This window comes from Urocitellus parryii, chromosome 7 (assembly GCF_045843805.1).
Source record: "Urocitellus parryii isolate mUroPar1 chromosome 7, mUroPar1.hap1, whole genome shotgun sequence".
Taxonomy (NCBI): domain Eukaryota; kingdom Metazoa; phylum Chordata; class Mammalia; order Rodentia; family Sciuridae; genus Urocitellus; species Urocitellus parryii.
Genome location: NC_135537.1, coordinates 136,548,123 through 136,572,158, shown reverse-complemented (window position 1 = coordinate 136,572,158; position 24,036 = coordinate 136,548,123). Strand labels below are relative to the sequence as shown.

The 24,036-nt window shown below is 40.0% G+C and overlaps 1 protein-coding gene across 1 annotated transcript; it reads left to right on the top strand.

Annotated features, from left to right (window-relative positions):
* The first annotated feature begins 2,790 nt into the window (after nt 1–2,790).
* LOC144255888 (olfactory receptor 2T29-like) lies at nt 2,791–3,753 on the top strand. The gene has a single exon (XM_077800952.1). The coding sequence runs from the start codon at nt 2,791–2,793 to the stop codon at nt 3,751–3,753; it is 963 nt and encodes a 320-aa protein (XP_077657078.1).
* The last annotated feature ends 20,283 nt before the right edge of the window (nt 3,754–24,036 follow it).

Here is a 24,036-nt window from a genome sequence, read left to right as displayed (position 1 = left end):
AAATGTATTTTTATTTCCAATTATTTAGGGACATAAGAGTATGTATTTCTTTTTAATGTTTTGGATGGCAGTAGGATGCTGAATTAATTGTCCCAAGACTGAAATTTTGCAGAGGGAGAAGGACTATCTTTACTTCAAGTGGGGGTGACTCCGGGGGGAGGGGGTGTCACAGTAATGCTGGAAGCAATTCTCCTGAGCATGTTCGTGTTTCTCCAAGCACAAGGATGGTGGAGTGGACCAGATCTGGGATGTGGATGGCAGAGGGAACATGGTGCTTTCCTAGGGTGCGGAGGCAGCAGAGCACCCTAGGGTGGGACGTGGCCCTCTCTCAGGTCACTTGTGTGATGTTAGGCAGATGCCCTGAGATGCTGGATTGTCAGTCTGCAATAAGATGAGCAGGACCTCAGAGGCTCTGGAGAAGGTGGAGCACAGTCAGCAATCCCTGGATGCTGCTGGCTTGTAATGATGGCTGGGTGTTTTTCTACCAGTACTGTTAACAGTCCCCCAAGTTGAACAGGCACCAGGTTGTTCCCATGAAACTTAAGCAATTGCCTAGAGAAGAGTAAAAGTGAGCAGGCAAGACAGGCCCCAGGTGTGCTGCACACCACGTTCCCTGGTCCCCCTGGTGTCCTTGGGGGTTGTTACATGAGGCTCCAAGACAGTGGCAGAGATTGTCCCAGTGTGCCTCCCTCCCCTCACTGCCTCCTCTCTCCCTCCATCTTTTCAGCAAATGCTGTCCAGGTCTTCACACCGACTGATGGACTCCAGTCCTTGATTCACCTTGCCCACAGAGGTAAATGGGGCAGCAACTCTGTTTCCTCCACCGCGCTCAGACTTCATCTGCCAGCAGGGTGGGATTTGACAGAGAGGAAATCTACTACTCGTCTGTCATCGGTCTTCTGCAGTGTACTTCAGGTTTGTTGGATATTTATATTAAGCAACAAGTTCACTTGCAGTATTGCTTATTCCACGAGCATTTCAGAACTTTGGACTATGGGTGAGCTGAATGTCACAGTCAGTTTGGGGAATTATTACAAGATCATGAAATGTTCTTGAAACTTGTCATTGTTTTCCTGAAATGCCCCCATGCTAAAGTCTCCCCAGAATGAGGAGATGTTAGTTTCTTCATGTTGGTAAGGGCATCAAAATATAATACACACCATGTAGAAATTGAAAATTTGAGAAGGTTTAATCTCTTTAATAAAAAAATGTGGAAGAAGCCATTATTGATTTCCTTGAGAAAGGCCAGGTATATTTTATGTCCACTGCTGTTCCTAACTTTATTTTGTCACTATTTAAAAATCCCACCTTGAATCTCATTTAGGTATTTTCCCTGCTTGGACTGATAGTGACCTCCTGAAGTGCAGGCCAGGTTTACAAGCCCTTGATCTTCATCCAGCATCTACACGGAGGCAGCTGAGCATCAAGACAGAGTGGACAACAGTGAGCTGCCCCTGAAGCTTCCCCATTGTTCCGCTAACTCTCTATTTCTCAGTTTCCATGATAATTGATTGTGGCAGCCGATAAAGCACATGATGTTGGAAAACAGTCAAAGCTTTTCTGATGAATAACCTCTAAATTCTATCCTTGTCCACCTGAGATTAAGTGCAAGTGGCAGAGCTTTAAGATGAACTTGGAGGAGTCTAGGCTATGCTGAAAAGAGATGAGTTTTTCCAGGTACCTGTGCTTAGCCAGGGCCTCACAATAAATATCTCAGATAGTTGTTTATATGTTCATGTGAGTATATTCATAAAAATGTATAAAGTTTATATAAGGTTATACAATATAAGTTTTCATATGACATACAGAAATTTTCAAATCCATTTTTTAATAAGCTTATGCTTCATTTATTTGTGGATCATTTTCTTTCCTACTTTGAATACTAAATTCTTAAAGGTACAAGTAGGTACTAAAATCGGGAAACTGAATTAGTGTATCTCACAATACCATAATGTTAACAGCCACCTTCAGGATAGCTTCATCAGAACAATTAGTATACACATTAATATTTTAACAGGATTGTGCCTTTGTTCTTTTTCAAGTGGTAGTATTCTAAGAATTTTCACTGCTTTAATCTTCACCAAACGCAAAGCCAAATATTATTCTTGTGCTCCTTTTAGGCAGAGTAGACAGAGGATCAGAGGATCCAGGGAAGCTGGACCCATGTTGGATCCAGCTAGAGTCTGGGCCCCTCACCACATGCCCTTTGGAGGTCTAAAAACCTCAGGGTCCTGCCCAAGGGAAGTAAGGCTTACTTCATACAGCCAAGGGACCCTGAAGTGTGGCCCAATCCTGTGAGAAGAGGAGCCTCGAATGTTTGAAATAGATTTCCCCCAAATCATGTTTCCATTACTTTCTAAATATTTCTTATATGAAATATGCCTCTAACAGTTTTTAATATAGTAGTTGGATCCTTAAACTGGGTGGTTTGGACATACTTTGCCCTTCCATAACAAGAACCCTTGGAATAATGACCTCACTTTCTGTCTTACACTATTTGTGTCATATGGGGCACAAATTTCTAATACTTGTTGATAACGATCACTACCATTAAGAAGTTCTTGACCCTGAACTGTGGCAATCTCGTGAGTTACCAATCCCTTTAATACTTGATGTTTTACAATTTGTTGAATCATAGGTCATTTCACCTCCTGGGATCGGCAGCCCCTGGAACATCCCCTGGTTGGCACAATCAGGCTGGTGCCCACACGTGTGCCTGCTCACTAGGCATTCATTTCAGCCTTCTCCACGACATTACCCAAGCTTTTTTGGTGGTCCAGGTGGAACCTCATGGACATCACCACCTGGATGAACAATCACACAGAGTGGACAGATTTCATTCTGGTGGGACTCTTCAGTCAATCCCAACATCCATCTCTGCTTTGTGTGGCCATCTTTCTGGTTTTCTTGATGGCCTTGTCCGGAAATGCTCTCCTAATCCTCCTGATACACTCCAATGTCCAGCTCCACACTCCCATGTACTTCTTCATCAGCCAGCTGTCCCTCGTGGACATGATGTACATCTCCATCACTGTGCCCAAGGTGCTCCTGGACCAGATACTGGATGTGAGTACCATCTCAGTCCCTGAATGTGGGATACAGATGTTCCTCTATGTGACACTAGGAGGCTCAGAACATTTCCTTCTGGCAGCTATGGCCTATGACCGCTACATGGCCATCTGCCATCCGCTTCGTTACCCTATGCTCATGAACTACAGGGTATGTCTCCTCCTGGTATCTGGCTGCTGGTTCCTAGGATCAGTGGATGGCTTCATGCTGACTTCTATCACCATGACCTTCCCATTCTGCAAATCCCGGAAGATCCATCACTTCTTCTGTGAAGTGCCTGCCGTGATGAAGCTCTCCTGCTCAGACACCTCGCTCTATGAGACACTCATGTACCTGTGCTGTGTCCTCATGCTCCTCATCCCGGTGACAGTCATTTCAGTATCTTATTCCTGCATCCTCCTCACCATCCACAGGATGAACTCTGCAGAGGGCAGGAGGAAGGCCCTGGCCACCTGCTCCTCACACATGATGGTGGTCATGCTCTTCTATGGTGCTGCTGTCTACAACTATATGCTTCCCAGCTCATACCACACCCCGCAGAAGGACATGGTGGTGTCCGTCTTTTACACCATACTCACACCTGTGCTGAACCCCTTAATCTACAGTTTTAGGAACAAAGATGTTACTGGGGCTCTGAGAAAAATGTTGAGCGTGGGACCTTTTTTTCGGGAAACAATAAAATAGGGAATTTTGGTACCATGGTTTCTTCTCCTTCTCTCCACATCCGATGATCCAGATTTCCTTGCCTCAACACTCTCTGGACTCCTGCGTCATGGTGTCTCATTCGTAAGCATCCTTTCAGGGATCAACTTCCTCTGTCCACTCCTTGTGCATTCAAAGTCCTTATGCAACTCCCCTGGATCCATGTTATATTTCTAAGTGGACAACCACTTTCTGTTTCATATTATTAGGAAACATATAGTGGATATTTAGAGGAAGTGGTCATGATGTGCTTTACTTATAAGGTGGAGAGAGATAAGGGAAGCGATGAAGCAAAAGGGGATTCTGTGTTAACATAGATGAGTCTAGATAAAGGCTGTGTGGGAAATAATTCTAAAATTCATTTATGCCAATTTTTAAAAATAATCTCATTTGTTTTTGCTTTTGTTGCTTATGCTTTCAAGGTTCTACCCAAAAACTTATTGCATAGAATAATGTCATGAAGCATTTTTTTTCTGTTTTTTTTTTTAAACTTTCATAGATTCAGATCTTGATTTATATCTTCAATCATTTAAAGATTTATATCTTCAATCATTTTGAGTACTGTGAGAGACAGGGGTCTAGTTTAATTATTTTGTACATGCGCAATTCTAATTTCCCAGCACCCTTTACTGAAGACACATTCCTTTGCCCAATGTGTATTATTGGTGACATTGCTAAAAAATAATTTGGTTGTAAGCTCATGGATTTATCTCTATGGATTTGCAGTATCTTTTGAAGTCAGGTAATGTGGATGCCTCCAATTTTGCTCCTTTTGCTCAGGATTATGTTTGGTATTCAGGATCCTCTGTGGTTCCATACTAATTTTAGGATATTTTTTTCTATTTCTGTGAAAGATTTTGAGTATTTTGATGGGGGTTGCTTTGAGCAGTAGGATATTTTAACAACATTCATTATTTCTACTATGAACATGGAATAATGTTCATTTATTTTTGCAATTTCCTTTATTGATATTTTATACTTTTTGATCTAGAGATTTTTAATCTCCTTGATTAAATTTATTTCTAGACATATTTTCTTTTTGGTAGCCATTAACTTACTAAAGTTATTAGCTTACTAAAGCCATTACATTAACCATACATGACTTCTTTATTTATTTTTCAGATAGTTTGCTATTACTCTGTAGAGATGAGACTGGTTTTATATGTTGATTTTGAATCCTATTACTTCATGAATTGGTTCATTATTTCTAACAATTTTTGATGGAGTTTTTTGGGGTTTTTTTCCCTGTATAAAATGATGTCGTCTGTGTACAGGGACAACCTATCTCCTTCTCTCCAATTTGGATGCTTCTTATTTCTTTCTACTATCAAATTGCTCTGGATAGATCTTACAGTAGTGTATTAAGGGAAAGTCATCCTGGTCTTCTTCTATATCTTAGAGTAAAGCCTTCAAATTTCCCTATTTGGTATGATGTTAATTGAAGGTTTTTCACATATGGCCATTATTGTGCAGAAATATGTACTTTCTACTCCTAATTTGTGAGCTTTTTTTTTTAAAAAAAATCATGAATCGATGTTGAGCTTGTCAAGTGATTTTTTTATGCCTTTGAGATAATTATATAGCTTTTATCCTTTATTTTAATGTGATATATCACATTCATTGTGAATATGTGTTGAACATAATAGTAAATAATACGCCCTGGTTTGAATCCCATTTGATCTTAGTGTACAACATTTTAAATGTTTTGCTAGTATTTTGTTAAGGATTTTTGCATCTCTGCAATTTTGCATTTCTATAATTTTATTTCTGTTTTTGTGTGTCCATTCCTGGATTCAATATTAGAATAATAAAACATTTATATTATGTTCAAATTTTATGTCTTTCTGTGTCTCTGTGGTTGTTTTTTCTGTCCAGTATTAAGTGAGAAAGATGCTGAAATTCAATTTCCCAGCTCCACAAGCTAAGTTGTGACCTTTACAAACTGGCTTCCTGCCCTGGTATTCTACTTGAAAATGGGCCAGGTGCATAATTTAGAGAAATAAAAACAAAGAAATTTAAATAAGAATCATCAACATTTTATTTTAGTGAGAAAGAATTCCCAGATGACCCTAAATACAAAATAATAGTAACCACATAATATCATTGACCTGAACTTATTGTTTCCTTATGTATGAAGAATTATGGGTATCATTCCAAAAATCAAAATCCAATGGATAACCTGCAAGCTCTTGTCCAAATGCCAAAGGTTCCCATCGCACCGCATTCTGAGTCAGATGAAGGTAAGTTGTCACATGAAACTCCAGGACACTAGAAATAAACCAAGGAGAAAGGGAATTCCTCACACAACTCTGTGCTGGGTCAGTCTGGGGGCATGGTGGTGGGCGCTGCAGCAGAGGAGCAAGTTCAGCCCAAGGGCTTCCTCTGCTGATGTCCAGCCCCCCCGGGCCTCCAGGGGCTTCCAGAGCAGATCCCTGCTCAGCACTTGGCTTCTGGTTCCCCCTGCAGCACATAGTCACCCTCTGCTTCCCACATCCATCCTCAGTTATGATAACCAGCCTTGTCTTCTTTATCAAAACACATTGTTGGAGAAAATCAGACCCTTAGTTGTATTTGTTCATCTATTTACTTACTTTCTCCAAGGACTTGTGAGCTCTATGAATGCAAGAATTTCATCTCTTGTTTGCAGTATGTCCATGGATCACAGCAAAGCACCTGGCTCATGAGAGTCAGTTGCTACTCAACAGTGACACGTTTGTTCTCAGTGTTCCACAAGTTTTTATACGATTTGACCACATTTGAAGCTTAATTTCCAAATGAACAACTCCAATTTCCTTTCACCTAACAGAAGTTTTCTCTCTTGTGCTTCTCATGTTCTTAATTTCTTTTGAAGCTTTCTTCCTTTCTTGGAAGACAAAAAAATTAAAAAATAAAAAATCAGTATTCTGGTTCTGTCTGCTAAGTCCAGGGTCCCAGTTAATATTATTCAATCAACGTCTCTGCCAAACCTTTTTCACCTCCCCAAAAATCAAATGTTTAAATACTACCAAATTTCACAAACTTCTCATCTGAATCCATCTCTCCCCTGCCCCGTCCCTCTCGGTACTGTGTAGGTGTTCTGTGTTTGGGATTGGGGTCTCTACTAAACTTCATGATCGTGGCATGCTTGGTGGCTAGGAAGTTTCTCTGCAAAGGTATGGAATGGCCTGGCTCCTGGGAAACTCCCATATAAAAGAGGTGGGATGCCTGGCCACTGTAGCAATGTTCTTCAGGAGGGTTTCAACCTTGATCTTAGACAGGTAACTCCTGGGCATAAAGGAAATTGCTTGCTTGATACTGCAATGTTTCACCAACCTCGAGTGCTCCTGGATCTGCCCACATAATAGTAACTTTAGACAATGAACTTTCTTGAGAACTGCACAAATCTCCTAACATTGCATATTGTAACTGTGGAATGTAACTGCAGAATAAGCAACCTTACTGATACACTAAGTAATAATGTTGTTATGGTACTACTGACCTAATGTAACCTATTGACATAAATAAAGCTTGGCAGCTTGGCCCCTGAGCCACTCTGCCACTTTCCTGCCTCTGCACCTTGTCTCTGTGTCCCCTTTATTATTTATTCTTTACAGTACTGGGAATTGAACCCAGGGACACTTAATTACTGAACCACATTCCCAGACCTTTTTTTAAAAATTTAGAGACAGGGACATAATAAATTGCTGAGGACTTCATTAAGTTGCTGAAGCTGGCTTTGAACTCTAGATCCTCCTAACCTCAGTCTCCTGAGCTGCTGGGATTATAGGCATGTGCCACCAAGCCTGGCCCATCTCTATTTTTCAGTGAAGATAGTTTTTTTTATTATTAGTTGTTCAAAACATTACAAAGCTCTTGACATATTGTATTTCATACATTTAATTCAAGTGGGTTATGAACTCCCATTTTTACCCCGTATACAGATTGCAGAATCACATCGGTTACACATCCACGTTTTTACATAGTGCCATAATAGTGTCTGTTGTATTCTGTTGCCTTTCCTATCCTCTTCTATCCCCCTTCCCCTTCCCTCCCCTCCCATCTTCTCTCTCTACCCCATCTACTGTAATTCATTTCTCTCCCTTGTTTTTCCCCCTTTCCCCTCACTTCCTCTTGTATGTAATTTTGTATAACAATGAGGGTCTTCTTCCATTTCCATGCATTTCCCTTCTCTCTCCCTTTCCCTCCCACCTCTCATCCCTGTTTAATGTTAATCTTCTTCTCATGCTCTTCCTCCCTGCTATGTTCTTAGTTGCTCTCCTTATATCAAAGGAGACATTTGGCATTTGTTTTTTAGGGATTGGCTAGCTTCACTTAGCATAATCTTCTCTAATGCCATCCATTTCCCTGCAAATGCCAGATTTTGTCATTTTTTAGTGCTGAGTAATACTCCATTGTGTATAAATGCCACATTTTTTTATCCATTTATCTATTGAAGGGCATCTAGGATGGTTCCACAGTCTAGCTATTGTGAATTATGCTGCTATAAACATCGATGTAGCAGTATCCCTATAGTCCACTCTTTTAAGGTCTTTAGGGAATAGTCTGAGAAGGGGAATAGCTGGGTCAAATGGTGGTTCCATTCCCAGATTTCCAAGGAATCTCTATACTGCTTTCCAAATTGGCTGCACCAACTTGCAGTCCCACCAGCAATGTACATCCTCGCCCCACATCCTCGCCAGCACTTGCTGTTGTTTGACTTTATAAAGGCTGCCAGTCTTACTGGAGTGAGATGGTACCTTATGGTGGTTTTGATTTGCATTTCTCTGACTGCTAGAGATGGTGAGCATTTTTTCATGTACTTGTTGATTGATGATATGTCCTCCTCTGAGAAGTGTCTGTTCAGGTCCTTGGCCCATTTGTTGATTGGGTTATTTGTTTTCTTATTGTTTAATTTTTTGAGTTTTTGGTATACTCTGGATATTAGGGCTCTATCTGAAGTGTGAGGAGTAAAGATTTGTTCCCAGGATGTAGGCTCCCTATTTACCTCTCTTATTGTTTCTTTTGCTGAGAAAAAACTTTTTAGTTTGAGTAAGTCCCATTTGTTGATTCTTGTTTTTAACTCTTGTGCTATGGGTGTCCTATTAAGGAATTTGGAGTCCAACCGCACAATATGTAGATTGGAGCTAACTTTTTCTTCTGTTTTGATATCAAGCTCCTTGATCCATTTTGAGTTAACTTTTGTGCATGGCGAGAAAAAGGGATTCAGATTCATTTTGTTGCATATGGATTTCCAGTTTTCCCAGCACCATTTGTTGAAGATGCTGTCCTTTCTCCATTGCATGCTTTTAGCCCCTTTGTCAAATATAAGATAGTTGTAATTTTGTGGATTGGGCTCTGTGTCCTCTATTCTGTACCATTGGTCCACCCACCTATTTTGGTACCAGTACCATGCTGTTTTTGTTACTATTGCTCTGTAGTATAGTTTGAAGTTTGGTATCGCTATACCGCCTGATTCACTCTTCCTGCTTAGAATTGCTTTTTGCTATTCTGGGTCTTTTATTTTTCCATATGAATTTCATGATTGCTTTATCTATTTCTACAATAAATGCCGTTGGGATTTTGATTGGCATTGCATTAAACCTATAGAGAACTTTTGGTAATATTGCCATTTTGATGATGTTAGTTCTGCCTATCCATGAACAGTTTATATTTTTCCATCTTGTAAGATCTTCTTCTATTTCTCTCTTTAGGGTTCTGTAGTTTTCATTGTATAAATCTTTCATCTTTTTTGTTAAGTTGATTCCCAAGTATTTTATTTTATTTTTTGAGGACATTGTGAATGGGGTGGTTGTCCTCATTTCCATTTCAGAAGATTTGTCGCTGATATACAGGAATGCCTTTGATTTACGCATGTTGATTTTATATCTGGCCACTTTGCTGAATTCATTTATTAGCTCTAGTAGTTTCTTTGTAGATCTTTTTGGGTCTTCTAGTTATAGGATCATGTCATCCACAAATAGTGATAATTTAAGTTCTTCTTTTCCTATCTTTATGCCTCTAATTTCTTTCGTCTGTCTAATTGCTCTGGCCAGTATTTCGAGAACTATATTGAATAGAAGTGGTGAGAGATGGCATCCCTGGCTTGTTCCAGATTTTAGAGGGAATGCCTTCAATTTTTCTCCATTTAGAATGATGCTAGCCTGAGGCTTAGCATAGATAGCTTTTACAATGTTGAGGTATGTTCCTGTTATCCCTAGTTTTTCTAGTGTTTTGAACATAAAGGGATGCTGTACTTTGTCGAATGTTTTTTTTCTGGATCTATCGAGGTGATCATATGGTTCTTATCTTTAAGTCTATTGATGTGGTGAATAACATTTATTGATTTCTGTATATTGAACCATCCTTGCATCCCAGGGATGAATCCTACTTGATCATGGTGCACATTTTTTTTTATATGTTTTTGTATCCGATTCACCAGAATTTTATTGAGGATTTTTGCATCTAGGTTCATTAGAGATATTGGTCTGTAGTTTTCTTTCTTTCAAGTGTCTTTGTCTGGTTTGGGGATCAGGGTGATGTTGGCCTCATAGAATGAATTTGGAAGAGCTCCCTCTTTTTCTATTTCCTGAAATAACTTGAAAAGTATTGGTATTAATTCTTCTTTAAAGGTTTTGTAAAACTCCACTGTATACCCATCTGGTCCTGGGCTTTTCTTGGTTGGTAGTCTTTTGATGGCTTCTTCTATTTCCTCCATTGTTATTGGTCTGTTTATATTGTGTGTATCCTCCTGACTCAATCTGGGCAAATCATATGACTTAGGAAATTTATCGATTTCTTCACTATCTTATGTTTTATTGGAATATAGGGTTTCAAAATAATTTTTATTATCTTCTGTATTTCTGTAGTGCCTGTTGTGATATTGCCTTTTTCATCCCGTATGTTAGTAATTTGAGTTCTCTCTCTTCTTTTCGTTAGCATGGCTAAGGTTCTGTCCATCTTATTTATTTTTTCAAAGAACCAACTTTTAGTTTTGTCAATTTTTTCAATAGTTTCTTTTGTTTCAGTTTTGTTGATTTCCACTCTGAATTTAATCATTTCTTGCCTTCTGCTGCATTTGCTGTTGTTTTGCTCTTCCTTTTCTAGGGTTTTGAAATGAAGTGTGAGCTCATTTATTTGTTTTTTTTTTCTTTTTTTGAGGAATGAACTCCAGGCAATGAATTTCCCTCTTTTATTTACTTATTTATTTATTTATTTTTAATGTTGGTTGTTCAAAACATTACATAGTTCTTGATATATCATATTTCACATTTTGATTCAAGCGGGTTATGAACTCCCATTTTACCCCGTATACAGCTTGCAGAATCACATCAGTTACACTTCATTGCTTTACATATTGATAAACTCATGTCTGTTGTATTCTGCTGCCTTTCCTATCCTCTACTATCCCCCCTCCCCTCCCCTCCCCTCCCCTCTTCTCTCTCTACCCCCACTACTGTAATTCATTCCTCCCCCTTGTACTGTTTTTCCCTTTCCCCTCACTTCCTCTTGTATGTAATTTTGTATAACCCTGAGGGTCTCCTTCCATTTCAATGCAATTTCCCTTCTCTCTCCCTTTCCCTCCCACCTCTCATCCTTGTTTAATGTTGGTCTTCTTCTCGTGTTCTTCTTCCCTAGTCTGTTCTTAGTTACTCTCCTTATATCAAAGGAGACATTTGGCATTTGTTTTTTAGGGCTTGGCTAGCTTCGCTTAGCACAATCTGCTCTAATGCCATCCATTTCCCACCAAATTCTATGATTTTGTCATTTTTTACTGCAGAGTAATACTCCATTGTGTATAAATGCCACATTTTTTTTATCCATTCGTCTATTGAAGGGCATTTAGGTTGATTCCACAGTCTTGCTATTGTGAATTGTCCTGCTATGAACATCGATGTAGCAGTGTCCCTGTAGCATGCTCTTTTTAGGTCTTTAGGGAATAGACCGAGAAGGGGAATGGCTGGGTCAAATGGTGGTTCCATTCCCAGCTTTCCAAGAAATCTCCATACCGCTTTCCAAATTGGCTGCACCAATTTGCAGTCCCACCAACAATGTACAAGCGTACCCTTTTCCCCACAACCTCGCCAGCACTTATTGTTGTTCGACTTCATAATGGCTGCCAATCTTACTCGAGTGAGATGGTATCTTAGGGTGGTTTTGATTTGCATTTCTCTGACTGCTAGAGATGGTGAGCATTTTTTCATGTACTTATTGATTGTATGTCCTCCTCTGAGAAGTGTCTATTCAAGTCCTTGGCCCATTTGTTGATTGGGTTATTTGTTATCTTATTGTCTAATTTTCTGAGTTCTTTATATATTCTGGATATTAGGGCTCTATCTGAAGTGTGAGGAGTAAAGATTTGTTCCCAGGATGTAGGCTCCCTATTTACCTCTCTTATTGTTTCTTTTGCTGAGAAAAAACTTTTTAGTTTAAGTAAGTCCCATTTGTTGATTCTAGATGTTAACTCTTGTGCTATGGGTGTCCTATTGAGGAATTTGGAGCCCGACCCCACAGCATGTAGGTCGTAGCCAATTTTTTCTTCTATCAGATGCCGTGTCTCTGATTTGATATCAAGCTCCTTGATCCATTTTGAGTTAACTTTTGTGCTTGGCGAGAGAAAGGGATTCAGATTCATTTTGTTGCATATGGATTTCCAGTTTTCCCAGCACCATTTGTTGAAGATGCTATCCTTCCTCCATTGCATGCTTTTAGCCCCTTTATCAAATATAAGAAAGTTGTAGTTTTGTGGGTTGGTTTCTGTGTCCTCTATTCTGTACCATTGGTCCACCCGCCTGTTTTGGTACCAGTACCATGCTGTTTTTGTTACTATTGCTCTGTAGTATAGTTTGAGATCTGGAATCGCTATACCACCTGATTCACACTTCCTGTTTAGTATTGTTTTTGCTATTCTGGGTCTTTTATTCTTCCATATGAATTTCATGATTGCTTTATCTATTTCTACAAGAAATGCCGTTGGGATTTTGATTGGCATTGCATTAAACCTATAGAGAACTTTTGGTAATATCGCCATTTTGATGATGTTAGTTCTGCCTAACCATGAACAGGGTATGTTTTTCCATCTTCTAAGGTCTTCTTCAATTTCTCTTTTTAGGGTTCTGTAGTTTTCATTGTATAAGTCTTTCACCTCTTTTGTTAGGTTGATTCCCAAGTATTTTATTCTTTTTGAGGATATTGTGAACGGCGTGGTTGTCCTCGTTTCCATTTCAGAGGATTTGTCTCTGATATACAGGAATGCCTTTGATTTATGCGTGTTGATTTTATAACCTGCCACTTTGCTGAATTCATTTATTATCTCTAATAGTTTCTTTGTAGACCCTATTGGGTCTGCTAGGTATAGAATCATGTCATCTGCAAATAGTGATAATTTAAGTTCTTCTTTTCCTATTTTTATGCCTTTAATTTCTTTCGTCTGTCTAATTGCTCTGGCCAGTGTTTCGAGAACTATGTTGAACAGAAGTGGTGAAAGAGGGCATCCCTGTCTTGTTCCAGATCTTAGAGGGAATGCCTTCAATTTTTCTCCATTCAGAATGATGCTAGTCTGAGGCTTAGCATAAATTGCTTTTACAATGTTGAGGTATGTTCCTGTTATCCCTAGTTTTTCAAGAGTTTTGAACATAAAGGGATGCTGTACTTTGTTGAATGCTTTTTCCGCATCTATCGAGATGATCATATGGTTCTTATTTTTAAGTCTACTGGTGTGGTGAATAACATTTATTGATTTCCGTATATTGAAACAACCTTGCATACCAGGGATGAATCCTACTTGATCATGGTGCACAATTTTTTTGATATGTTTTTGTATCCGATTCGCCAGAATTTTATTGAGGATTTTTGCATCTAGGTTCATTAGAGATATTGGTCTGTAGTTTTCTTTCTTTCAAGTGTCTTTGTCTGGTTTCGGAATCAGGGTGATGTTAGCCTCGTAGAATGAATTTGGTAGTTCTCCCTCTTTTTCTATTTCCTGAAATAGCTTGAAAAGTATTGGTATTAGTTCCTCTTTAAAGGTTTTGTAAAACTCTGCTGTATACCCATCTGGTCCTGGGCTTTTCTTAGATGGTAATCTTTTGATGGTTTCTTCTATTTCCTCAATTGATATTGGTCTGTTTAGGTTGTCTATATCCTCCTGACTCAATCTGGGCAGATTATATGACTTAAGAAATTTATCGATGCCTTCACTATCTTCTATTTTATTGGAGTATAAGGATTCAAAATAATTTCTGATTATCTTCTGTATTTCTGAAGTGTCTGTTGTGATATTGCCTCTTTCATCCCGTATGCTGGTAATTTGAGTTCTCTCTCTTCTTCTCTTCGTTAGCATGGCTAAGGGTCTGTCAATTTTATTTATTTTTTCAAAGAACCAACTTTTAGTTTTGTCAATTTTTTCAATTGTTTCTTTTGTTTCGATTTCATTAATTTCAGCTCTGATTTTAATTATTTCTTGCCTTCTACTTCTTTTGCTATTGTTTTGCTCTTCTTTTTCTAGGATTTTGAGATGAAGTATGAGATCATTTATTTGTTGGTTTTTCCTTTTTTTAAGGAATGCACTCCAAGCAATGAATTTTCCTCTTAGAACTGCTTTCAATGTGTCCTATAGATTCCGATATGTTGTGTCTGTGTTTTCATTTAACTCTAAGAATTTTTTATTTCCTCCTTGATGTCTTCTAAAACCCATTGATCATTCAGTAACCTATTGTTCATTCTCCAAGTGATGCATGATTTTTCCTTCCTTCTTTTATCGTTGATTTTCAGTTTCATTCCATTGTGATCAGATAAGATGCATGGTATTATCTCTACACCTTTATATTGACTAAGAGTTTCCCTGTGACATAATATATGATCTATTTTTGAGAAGGATCCATGTGCTGCTGAGAAAAAAGTGTAGCTGCTTGATGTTGGGTGGTATATTCTATATGTGTCAATTAAGTCTAGGTTGTTAATTGTATTATTGAGTTCTATAGTTTCCTTATTCAGCTTTTGTTTGGAAGATCTGTCCAGTGGTGAGAGAGGTGTGTTAAAGTCTCCCATGATTATTGTATGGTGGTCTATTAGATTCTTGAACTTGAGAAGAGTTTGCTTGATGAACATAGCAGCCCCGTTGTTTGGGGCATATATATATATATGATTGTTATGTCTTGTTGGTGTATGGTTCCCTTGAGCAGTATGTAGTGTCCCTCTTTATCCCTTTTGATTAACTTTGGCTTGAAATCTATTTTGTTTGATATGAGTATGGACCCTCCTGCTTGTTTCCGCAGTCCATATGAGTGATATGATTTTTCCCAACCTTTCACCTTCAGTCTATGTATATCTTTTCCTATCAAATGCGTCTCCTGCTGGCAGCATATTGTTGGGTCTTGTTTTCTGATCGATTCAACTAGCCTGTGTCTCTTAATTGGTGAGTTTAAGCCATTAACATTTAGGGTTATTATTGAGATATGGTTTGTTCTTCCAGCCATAGTTTGTTTATTAATGCTATTAAACCTGATTTGTTTTCCTCTTTGATTATTTTCCCCCCTTTACTGTCCTACCTCCCACTGTTGGTTTTCATTGTTGTTTTCCATTTCCTCTTCCTGTAGTGTTTTGCCAAGGATTTTTTGAAGAGATGGTTTTCTAGCTGCAAATTCTTTTAACTTTTGTTTGTCGTGGAATGTTTTAATTTCATCTTCCATCCTGAAGCTTAATTTCGCGGGATACCCGATTCTTGGTTGGAACCCATTTTCTTTTAGCGTTTGAAATATGTTATTCCAGGATCTTCTAGCTTTTAGAGTCTGTGTTGAGAGATCAGCTGTTATCCTGATTGGTTTACCCCTAAATGTGATCTGCTTCCTTTCCCTTGTAGCTTTTAAAATTCTCTCCTTATTCTGTATGTTGGACATCTTCATTATAATGTGTCTAGGTGTGGATCTCTTATGATTTTGCACATTCGGCATCCTGTAGGCTTCTAGGATTTAGGATTCTGTCTCATTCTTCAAGTCTGGGAAGTTTTCTTGTATTATTTCACTGAATAGATTGCTTAATCCTTTGGTTTGGAGCTCTGTGCCTTCCTGTATCCCAATGACTCTTAAGTTTGGTCTTTTGATATTATCCCATAGCTCTTGAATGTTATGCTCATGGTTTTTTAGTAGACTTGCTGAGCTATCTATGTTCTTTTCAAGTTGAAATACTCTGTCTTCATTGTCTGATGTTCTATCTTCTAAGTGATCCAATCTGCTGGTAGTATTCTCAATTGAGTTTTTAAGTTGGTTTATTGTTTCCTGCATTTCTAGTATTTCTATTTGTTTGTTTTTTATTACCTCTATCTCCCTGTGAAATTGATCTTTTACTTCCTGGATTTGTTTGTCAATGTGATCTTTCATTGTCTGATTTTGCTGTCTCATGTCTTCCTTGAGACTCCAGATCATCTGAAGCATGTATGTCCTGAGCTCTCTATCTGACATTCCATCTGTTGCAGCTATTACCTCTTCTAAAGTTGAGTTGACCTGCATTGCCTGTGGTCCTTTCTTTCCTTGTCGTTTCATACTGCTGGCGTTTCTTTCTGCTTGGTGAAATTGTTGTGTCTTTGATATTTTCCCTCTATTTATTTATATTGCTCTTGTATAGTTGAAAAATCACCCTTGCAGGGCAGGTAGTGGCTGTGATCCTCCTCCAATTAGTGTGATCCGTCTACCATGCTGGCAGGCCCTAGGTCTGCTTTGCTGGTCGGTCAAAGGTCCACCTACCCAGCAGGCGCCAGGGGCACCTGTGTTACTCCGTAGGTTGCTGGGCCTAACCTCCCAATGGGTTGCAGGTTCGCCTAGCTTGCAGGCACTGGGGGAGGGGCCGGTTCCGCCCCTCAGCAGGCTTTGGGCCCGCTCTGCTGGTGATCACAGTCCCGCCTACCTGCAGACACTGGGGGAGTGGACGGGCCTAGCCCTCAGCCGTCCGCCGGACCTGTCCTAGTGGGTCCGGTCCGCGTTCCCCGCAGGCGCGTGTAGCTGCTGTCACTTGGCTGGTTGCTGGGCCTGACCCGCCCATGGCTTGCAGGTTCGCCTAGCTTGCAGGCACTGGGGGAGGGGTCGGTCATGAATTTCCCTCTTAAAACTGCTTTCTCTGTGTCCCATAGATTCCAATATGTTGTGTCTATATTTTCATTTATCTCTAAGAATTTTTGATTTCCTCCTTTATGTCTTCTATAACCCATTGATCATTCAGTAACATATTTCTCATTTTCCACGTGATGCAGGATTTTTCCTTCCTTCTTTTATCATTGATTTCCAGTTTCATTCCATTATGATCAGATAAGATGCATGGTATTATCTCCACACCTTTATATTTACTAAGGGTTGCCCTATGGCATAATATATCGTCTATCTTTGAGAAGGATCCATGTGCTGCTGAGAAAAATGTATAACCACTTGATGATGGTTGATATATTCTATATATGTCAGTTATTAATTGTGTTATTGAGTTCTATAGTTTCTTTATTCAACTTTTGTTTGGAGGATCTGTCCACTGGGGAGAGAGGTGTGTTGAAGTCACCCATAATTATGGTGTTGTGGTCTATTTGATTCTTGAACTTGAGGAGAGTTTGTTTTATGAATGTTGCAGCACCATTATTTGGTGCATACATATTGATAATTTTTATGTCTTGTTGGTGAATGGTTCCTTTTAACAGTATATAGTGTCCTTCTTTATCCCTTTTGATTAACTTAGGTTTGAAGTTGATTTTATTTGATATGAATATGGCCACTCCTGCTTGCTTCCGAGGACCATGTGAGTGGTATGATTTTTCCCAACCTTTCACCTTCAGCCTGTGAATGTCTTTTCCTATCATATGAGTCTCCTGAAGGCAGCATATTGTTGGATCTGTTTTTTAATCCAAGTTATTAGCCTATGTTGCTTAATTGGTGAGTTTAAGCCATTAATGTTTAGGGTTACTATTGATATATGATTTGTAATTCCAGTCATGTTTATTTATTTATTTATTTAAATTTGGCTTGTTTTTCCTCTTTGATTATTTTTCCCCCCTTTACTGAGTTACTTCCCACTGTTGGTTTTGGGTGCTGTTTTTCATTTCCTCTTCTTGTAGTGTTTTGCTCAAAATGCTTTGCAGTGCTGGTTTTCTGGCTGCGAATTCTTTTAACTTTTGTTTTTCATGAAATATTTTAATTTCATTGTCAAACCTGAAGCTTAATTTTGGTGGATACAATATTCTTGGTTGGAATCCATTATTTTTCAGTGTTTGAAATACGAGTTGTTCCAGGATCTTCTCGCTTTCAACGTCTGTGATGAAAAATCAGCCATTAACCTAATTGGTTTACCCCGAATGTAATCTGCCTCCTTTCTCTTGTAGCTTTTAATATTCTCTCCTGTTCTTTATGTTGGATATCTTCATAATAATGTGTCTTGGAGTTGGTCTATTATGGTTTTGTATGTTTGGGGTCCTGTAGGCTTTCAGGATTTGGCAATCCGTTCCATCTTTCATGTCTGGAAAGTTTTCTAAAATTATTTCATTCAACAGGTTGCTCATTCTTTTGATTTGGACCTCTATACCTTCCTCTATCCCAATGACGCTTAATTTTGTTTTGTTTTTTTTATGACATCCCATATCTCTTGGATGTTTTGCTCATGGTTTCTTACCAGCCTTTCTGCGTTGAGTATACTCTTTTCGAGTTGATATACTTTGTCTTCATTATCTGATGTTCTGACTTCTACTTGATCTAGTCTACTTGTAATATTCTCATTTGAGTTTTTAATTTGGTTTATGGTTTCCTGCATTTCTAGGATTACTGTTTGACTTTTTTTTTAAATCTCTATCTCCTGGTAGCGTTGATTTTTTGATTCTTGAATCTATTTATGTAATTCATTTTCAATGTATTCTTTCATTGTTTGGACTTGCTGTCTAATGACTTCTTTAAGATTCCATTCCATCTGAGTCAGGTATGCCTTGAGTTCTTTGTCTGTCCATTTTTGTGATGCCTCTAGGTTCTCCTGTAAATTTAAGTTATCCTGCATTGTTTGTAATCCTTTTTCCCCTTGTTTTTCATGGTGTTCATGTTACTTTCCAACTCTGTTTGACTGCTGTGTTTCTGTTTTCTCCTATAAATTTGTTTCGGTTTTGTATATCTCTGTTGTCTCTCTTTTGGGGTGGGAGACTATGTCTAGATATGTTGGGCTTTATTGTAATTTAAAGAAGATTCATTTGTTTCATAAAAGGCTTACGGATTCTGTAGGCATATAGTGATCTGTTGTTTGGTCTTAGGACTTTATGTTTAGGTTGGGGGCTATGATGGTATGAAGGTTAGTATGTCTTGGCTACTTTGGAAGATTGCTCTACTGAAGGGGGATATTAACAGGTGAATGGATCAGGGTATTTGGTAATAGCTAGGGACTTAGGAGCACTATAGACAGCCTCGGAACATTCACCTATTTGCATTTAGAAAATTACATGTAATGAAAATCGTAATGCTTGGGATGAAAGTTAGGGAGAAGGGGAAGGTAGAAGTCCTTAAAGAGAAAGAGGGAGAGAAAAATAGGTAGAATATAGGATAATGGAAAGAACAGTAAAAATTGAAAAGGGAAAAGAAAAAAATAAATGATAAATGCAGTCTTAGAGTTCTATTTTCTTCTCTTCCAGTAGGTGGAGCTGTGCCCTCCGAGCCGAGCTTCTGCCCTCTATATGCAGGAAAAAATCCCTGTAAGGCGGCTCCTCTTCCCCTACTAGGCAGCTCTCCAATCCTGATAGCCCAGGGCTGTTTCTCATCTCCGGCCCCTCCCCCCTTTCTCCTGCCAGCCAGCCAGGCCCTGCTCACTGGAGGCGATCTCTACAGATCTACACTTGCAGCCCCCTGAGTGCCCTGTTCTCCCAAATGACTGAGCACTCTCTCTGTTTGCCATTCACCCAGACCCCAAGGTTGTGGAGCGGGTGATCTGGGAACCATCAGCTTATTTTGCCTAGACCCCTTCAGTGGCCAGGCCCTCAGGAGCTGGCGGCTAAGGCCTTGGGTGTCACTGCTGGTGGTAGGGGGAGTTGGGGGTCGGGAGTCCCCTCTGCTTCCCTCGGCCCCTACAGTCATGCCCATGGAGCTCTGGGGAGAGATTTTTGAGGTTTCCCAGGTGTATGTATCTGGTGGGGATAGGAGTCACACACCTGCTGAAGCCGATTCTGCTGGGAAGGGATCCCGACCGCCAAACTCTGGTGACGTCAGCTCTCTGCTATGGCGGACTCCAGACTGCTTGCAGGATGTCCAATGGGAGGGGTGGGTCTGGCCTGTCTCTGGTCTGTCCAGGTCTCAGTTCTCAGTTCTCGGTCCGCTGTTTCATGGAGGCTTGGTTAGCAACCACTTCAAAGGATCCAACTCTTCGTTTCTCTACGCTGCTCATGGTCTCCAGCAATGCTGAAACGCCTCCATCTTCGGCTGGTTGCCAGACAGCTGGCCAGCACCTCTGCATGCAGGGTGGCTGAGATTCACCTGTACCAGGGCAAGCTGTCACCTCCAATAAGCCCAAACTCCCCGCCTAGTTCTCACTTCAGCGGAATTTTGCTGGGAGTTTTTCAGCAGGCAGAATCCAAACGTTCTGATGTGTCTCTCTGTCCGCGTGGCTGAGGAGGTAATGGAAGGGCTGCCTCCCCGCCTGCCACCATGTTGAGTCCATCAAGATAGTTTCTTGATATTTATTCTTTATGCCTAGTTGGTTTTTGATGATTACAATGATGGACATATATGGGATAAAATCAGGTAGTAGTGATCATGATTTCAATCCCACCAGTTCTATGAAAGTCAGTGCTTTGTGCTGAAAGGCTGCAGGGCTACCATACCAGCATCCTCTTTCTTCTGGAACAGAATCCTTTGAGGCTGTGGTTGTTGTGGTCATTCATCGGGTAAGAACAGTGATGGGGTTGCTAATCCTGTTTCCTTAATTTAAATCACTGAAGGCAAGGGAAGCAATGCCCAACCCAGTTTGCACTCTTTAAACATTGATATGTCTTCTATGCCAAGGTACTTCTTTGGTCACTCAGAAAATGATATACAGTCCAAAGTCCCACTTCCTGAAGATTATACTGAGGGCAGATGACTATTGGTTCTGAGATAATCTCCATCCCATGAATTGCTATTTATATTAACAAATAATTCAAAATATCTGTTTCTTTTGGAGGAAAACATGTAGATAAATGAAAGACAAAACTTTTTTTCAACTTTTAATTCCATGTATATAAACATGCCTGAGTGTACAATGTGGAAGGAGCGTCTAAGTATTCTAAGGAGACCATTCAACTGGGAATGCTGGGGCTGCAGATTTTACAGGGCAATTGCAAGAGGTACTGCAAAACCCCTTTGGTTTAAACAACAGATATTTATAGGAAAGCCATTGCATCCTGTTGTCCAAACTAACAATGCTTGTCCTCTCCAAGTAAATGACAGTAGAGTCTTTCTTCAAAATTTGTATACAAAAACTTGCTTATCATTATGTTGGAACCATGATGCCAAAAACAACAGGGAGGACTGACCAGAGCTTCCCAGTGGGCTTCATTCTGCTGGGGATCTCTGAGTGGCCCCATTTGGAAAGGACTTTCTTCTGGGTTGTGATCCACTTATTCACCTTGACCATCCTTGGCAACTCCAGCATCCTCCTGCTGTCCTGTGTGGACCCCCATCTCCACATCCCCATGTACTTCTTTTTTAGCAATCTTTCTTTCTTTGGTCTCTGCTTCACCTCAACCTCTGTGCCCCAGGTATTGATAGTCCAATCTTCCACCACCTTCCTGTAGCCTTCCTGCCCCCATCCCCTCCTGTATGGCTTTCTGTGTGAGATGCCTGTTCTCATGCACCTGGCCTGTGGAGACACCTCTGCCAATGAGTGGAAGATGACCATCACCACTGTCATCTTCACTATGACTGATCCTGGCTTCCTAGGGCTGCATAGCTCAGGCTGTGAGGAACATGATCCTCCCACCTCCTCATAGTCTCCATGTTTTATGGGACAGTGGCCATGATGCACATTAACCCTAAGAGCAAATTTTGCTTCAAAGGATGGCAAGTTTTTCACCTTTTTTTTTAAACACAATGATCACACCCCTGTTGAACCCTCTCATTTGTGGGAGACCAACCTTACACGTGATGAGTCACATTCTCCGGCTGGGTGCTGAGGTGCTCAGTCGAATAAATGTGGCAGAGCTTTCCCCACCCTTCTTGGGTCTGAGGGTCTTTAACAATTGTTGTTAGCTAGCTTGTCAACAAGATCCTGAAAGGGTGCCCTGTTGATTCCTCCTTTGCACTTAAACATAATCAGTCATCCTCAAAACAACTGGAGGCTGCCGGAGCAGAACTCCATCTGGGCACAGTAAAGACCAACTTGGAGCTGGCATTCACTGCCACGCAGAGGGAAGCTTTCCCAGAACCCTGAAATACCAGTTGGGCCATTGTGCAGCTGGCTGAAGTTGCCCATCGTGGTTCCTTAGCTGAGTGCTCTTTGTCATTTTCCTAGCTCTTTGCTTTTTTGTGCTTCTGTTTAAGACTTTGGATGCATTACAGTGTTTTTACTGATGAGAACTCTTCTTTCCTTTCTCCAACATCTTGTTCTTTATGTTCCTACTTCCTCCATGAAAAAGACACGTGGCTTCATTAGACTCAAGATCTGCCTAAAACCATCAAACAAATGTGTTTGTCCTTACTTCTCTTTGAGTGCCACCCAGATCCATTTGTCACTAAGATTTTGTGGTAAATTGTTTATTTTCATAAGTTTCTCCATTCAGACATGAAACAACATTTTAGATGAAAATACCCCAAATGGTATTACAGACCACAATTCTGTAAAGCCTACTAAATAAAAGCCAGAATAGATTTTGACTGCTGAAATAACACATGGGCCTTTTGAAGATGCTAGCCACTTATCCAGATTTTCACAAAAACAGAGCTTAGGGAAGGACTATGGATGCAAGTGTACAAAATTCAAATCTTCCATCTGAGAACTTTGCAATACACTCATTATTTGGGTTTTCCTGTTTATCTTCAGTTCTGCTTGCTTATCTTTCTACTTTAAGTCTCTCCACCTAATAAAACACCAGCTCAAAGAAGTGATATCCAAGTTGTGCTATCAGACAATTTCAGAGAGGTATTTTGCCAAAAATAAATTATTTGCATTCTTGGACTGGTATGTGGTCACAGCACCTAAGCAAATGTTGGTTCCTGCTCCTAGGCCAGGCAGGGATTGTTTCCAGTGATTGCTTCTCATATTCACATAAACCCTTAAAACATCCAGGACTGATACTGGCATTTCATTTTCCACTCTCATCATAAGAGGTGTGACTCAAGGAGGAGAAAATCTCAAGTCTCAGTTTAAAAACCAACAGTTCAACTTCTGGAAGGAAGTTCTGCACCCCATCTTATATCCTAAATCCTATACAATTCCAAGTTTAAATAAAGCATGCTACATTTGGAAAAAGTGCTACATGTCACAATTTAGAGTTCTGATGCCCCCAATGTGGTAAAAGTTGCACCCTGATGAGTAGACAGAGATGGACGCATGCTCACTTGACACAGCAAACTCTGGACATGACACCAGAGTCCTAGGATGGAAGAACATCCTGTCTTAGGGGGAAATCTTCTACTTATATTCTGCAGAAGTCTGTGGTCTTTCATGCTATTGCACATGCTGTTGCATGTGGTCAACATGCTATTGTTGAAATGGAGGAATGAGTGACTTTTCTCACAGGAAATCGACTTCCATTGGTGCATTAGAGAAGGGACCTGTTTGCCTTTGATTTGAGCATGGTCGACTGCTGGAATAAGGTGGAAATGCACCACCAACTCTGATCCTACATCTCTTTTGTTGGTGTGTGTCTCTGTTTTTTAAAAATATTGAACAATTATGTTTTCATAAAATCACCAAAATCAGAAGAAAATCTAAAACTTTGAATTGATCTTGATGTAAATATCAGTCTGCAAAGATGATTCAGCAAATCTTGGTGCATATCTGAATCGGCCACTTCTATCCCTGGGCCTAGTCTACAATCCAGCTTTGTATCACCAACTGCACTAACACACCATGGGTTCCTGTAAGTTCTTACTCAGAAAGCAGAACTGAAAAACCTGAATAACTGGAGCATTTGCTCAGGAAACTCGCTTATCATCCAGTGAGTTGGGGCACATGGGGAGCTCATCTGCTGTCAGCCTGCTCCTGGGAACTGGCTCATCAAGCCGTGATGCTGAGACTAGTTCCTTGCACTCAAGAGTTCACACTCAGGGGGCTGAGGTTGTGGCTTAGTGCTAGAGAGCTCACCCAGCATATGGG

Coding starts and splice junctions, on each gene's coding strand:
- LOC144255888 (XM_077800952.1), top strand. CDS start 2,791: ATGGACATCACCACCTGGATGAACAATCACACAGAGTGGACAGATTTC.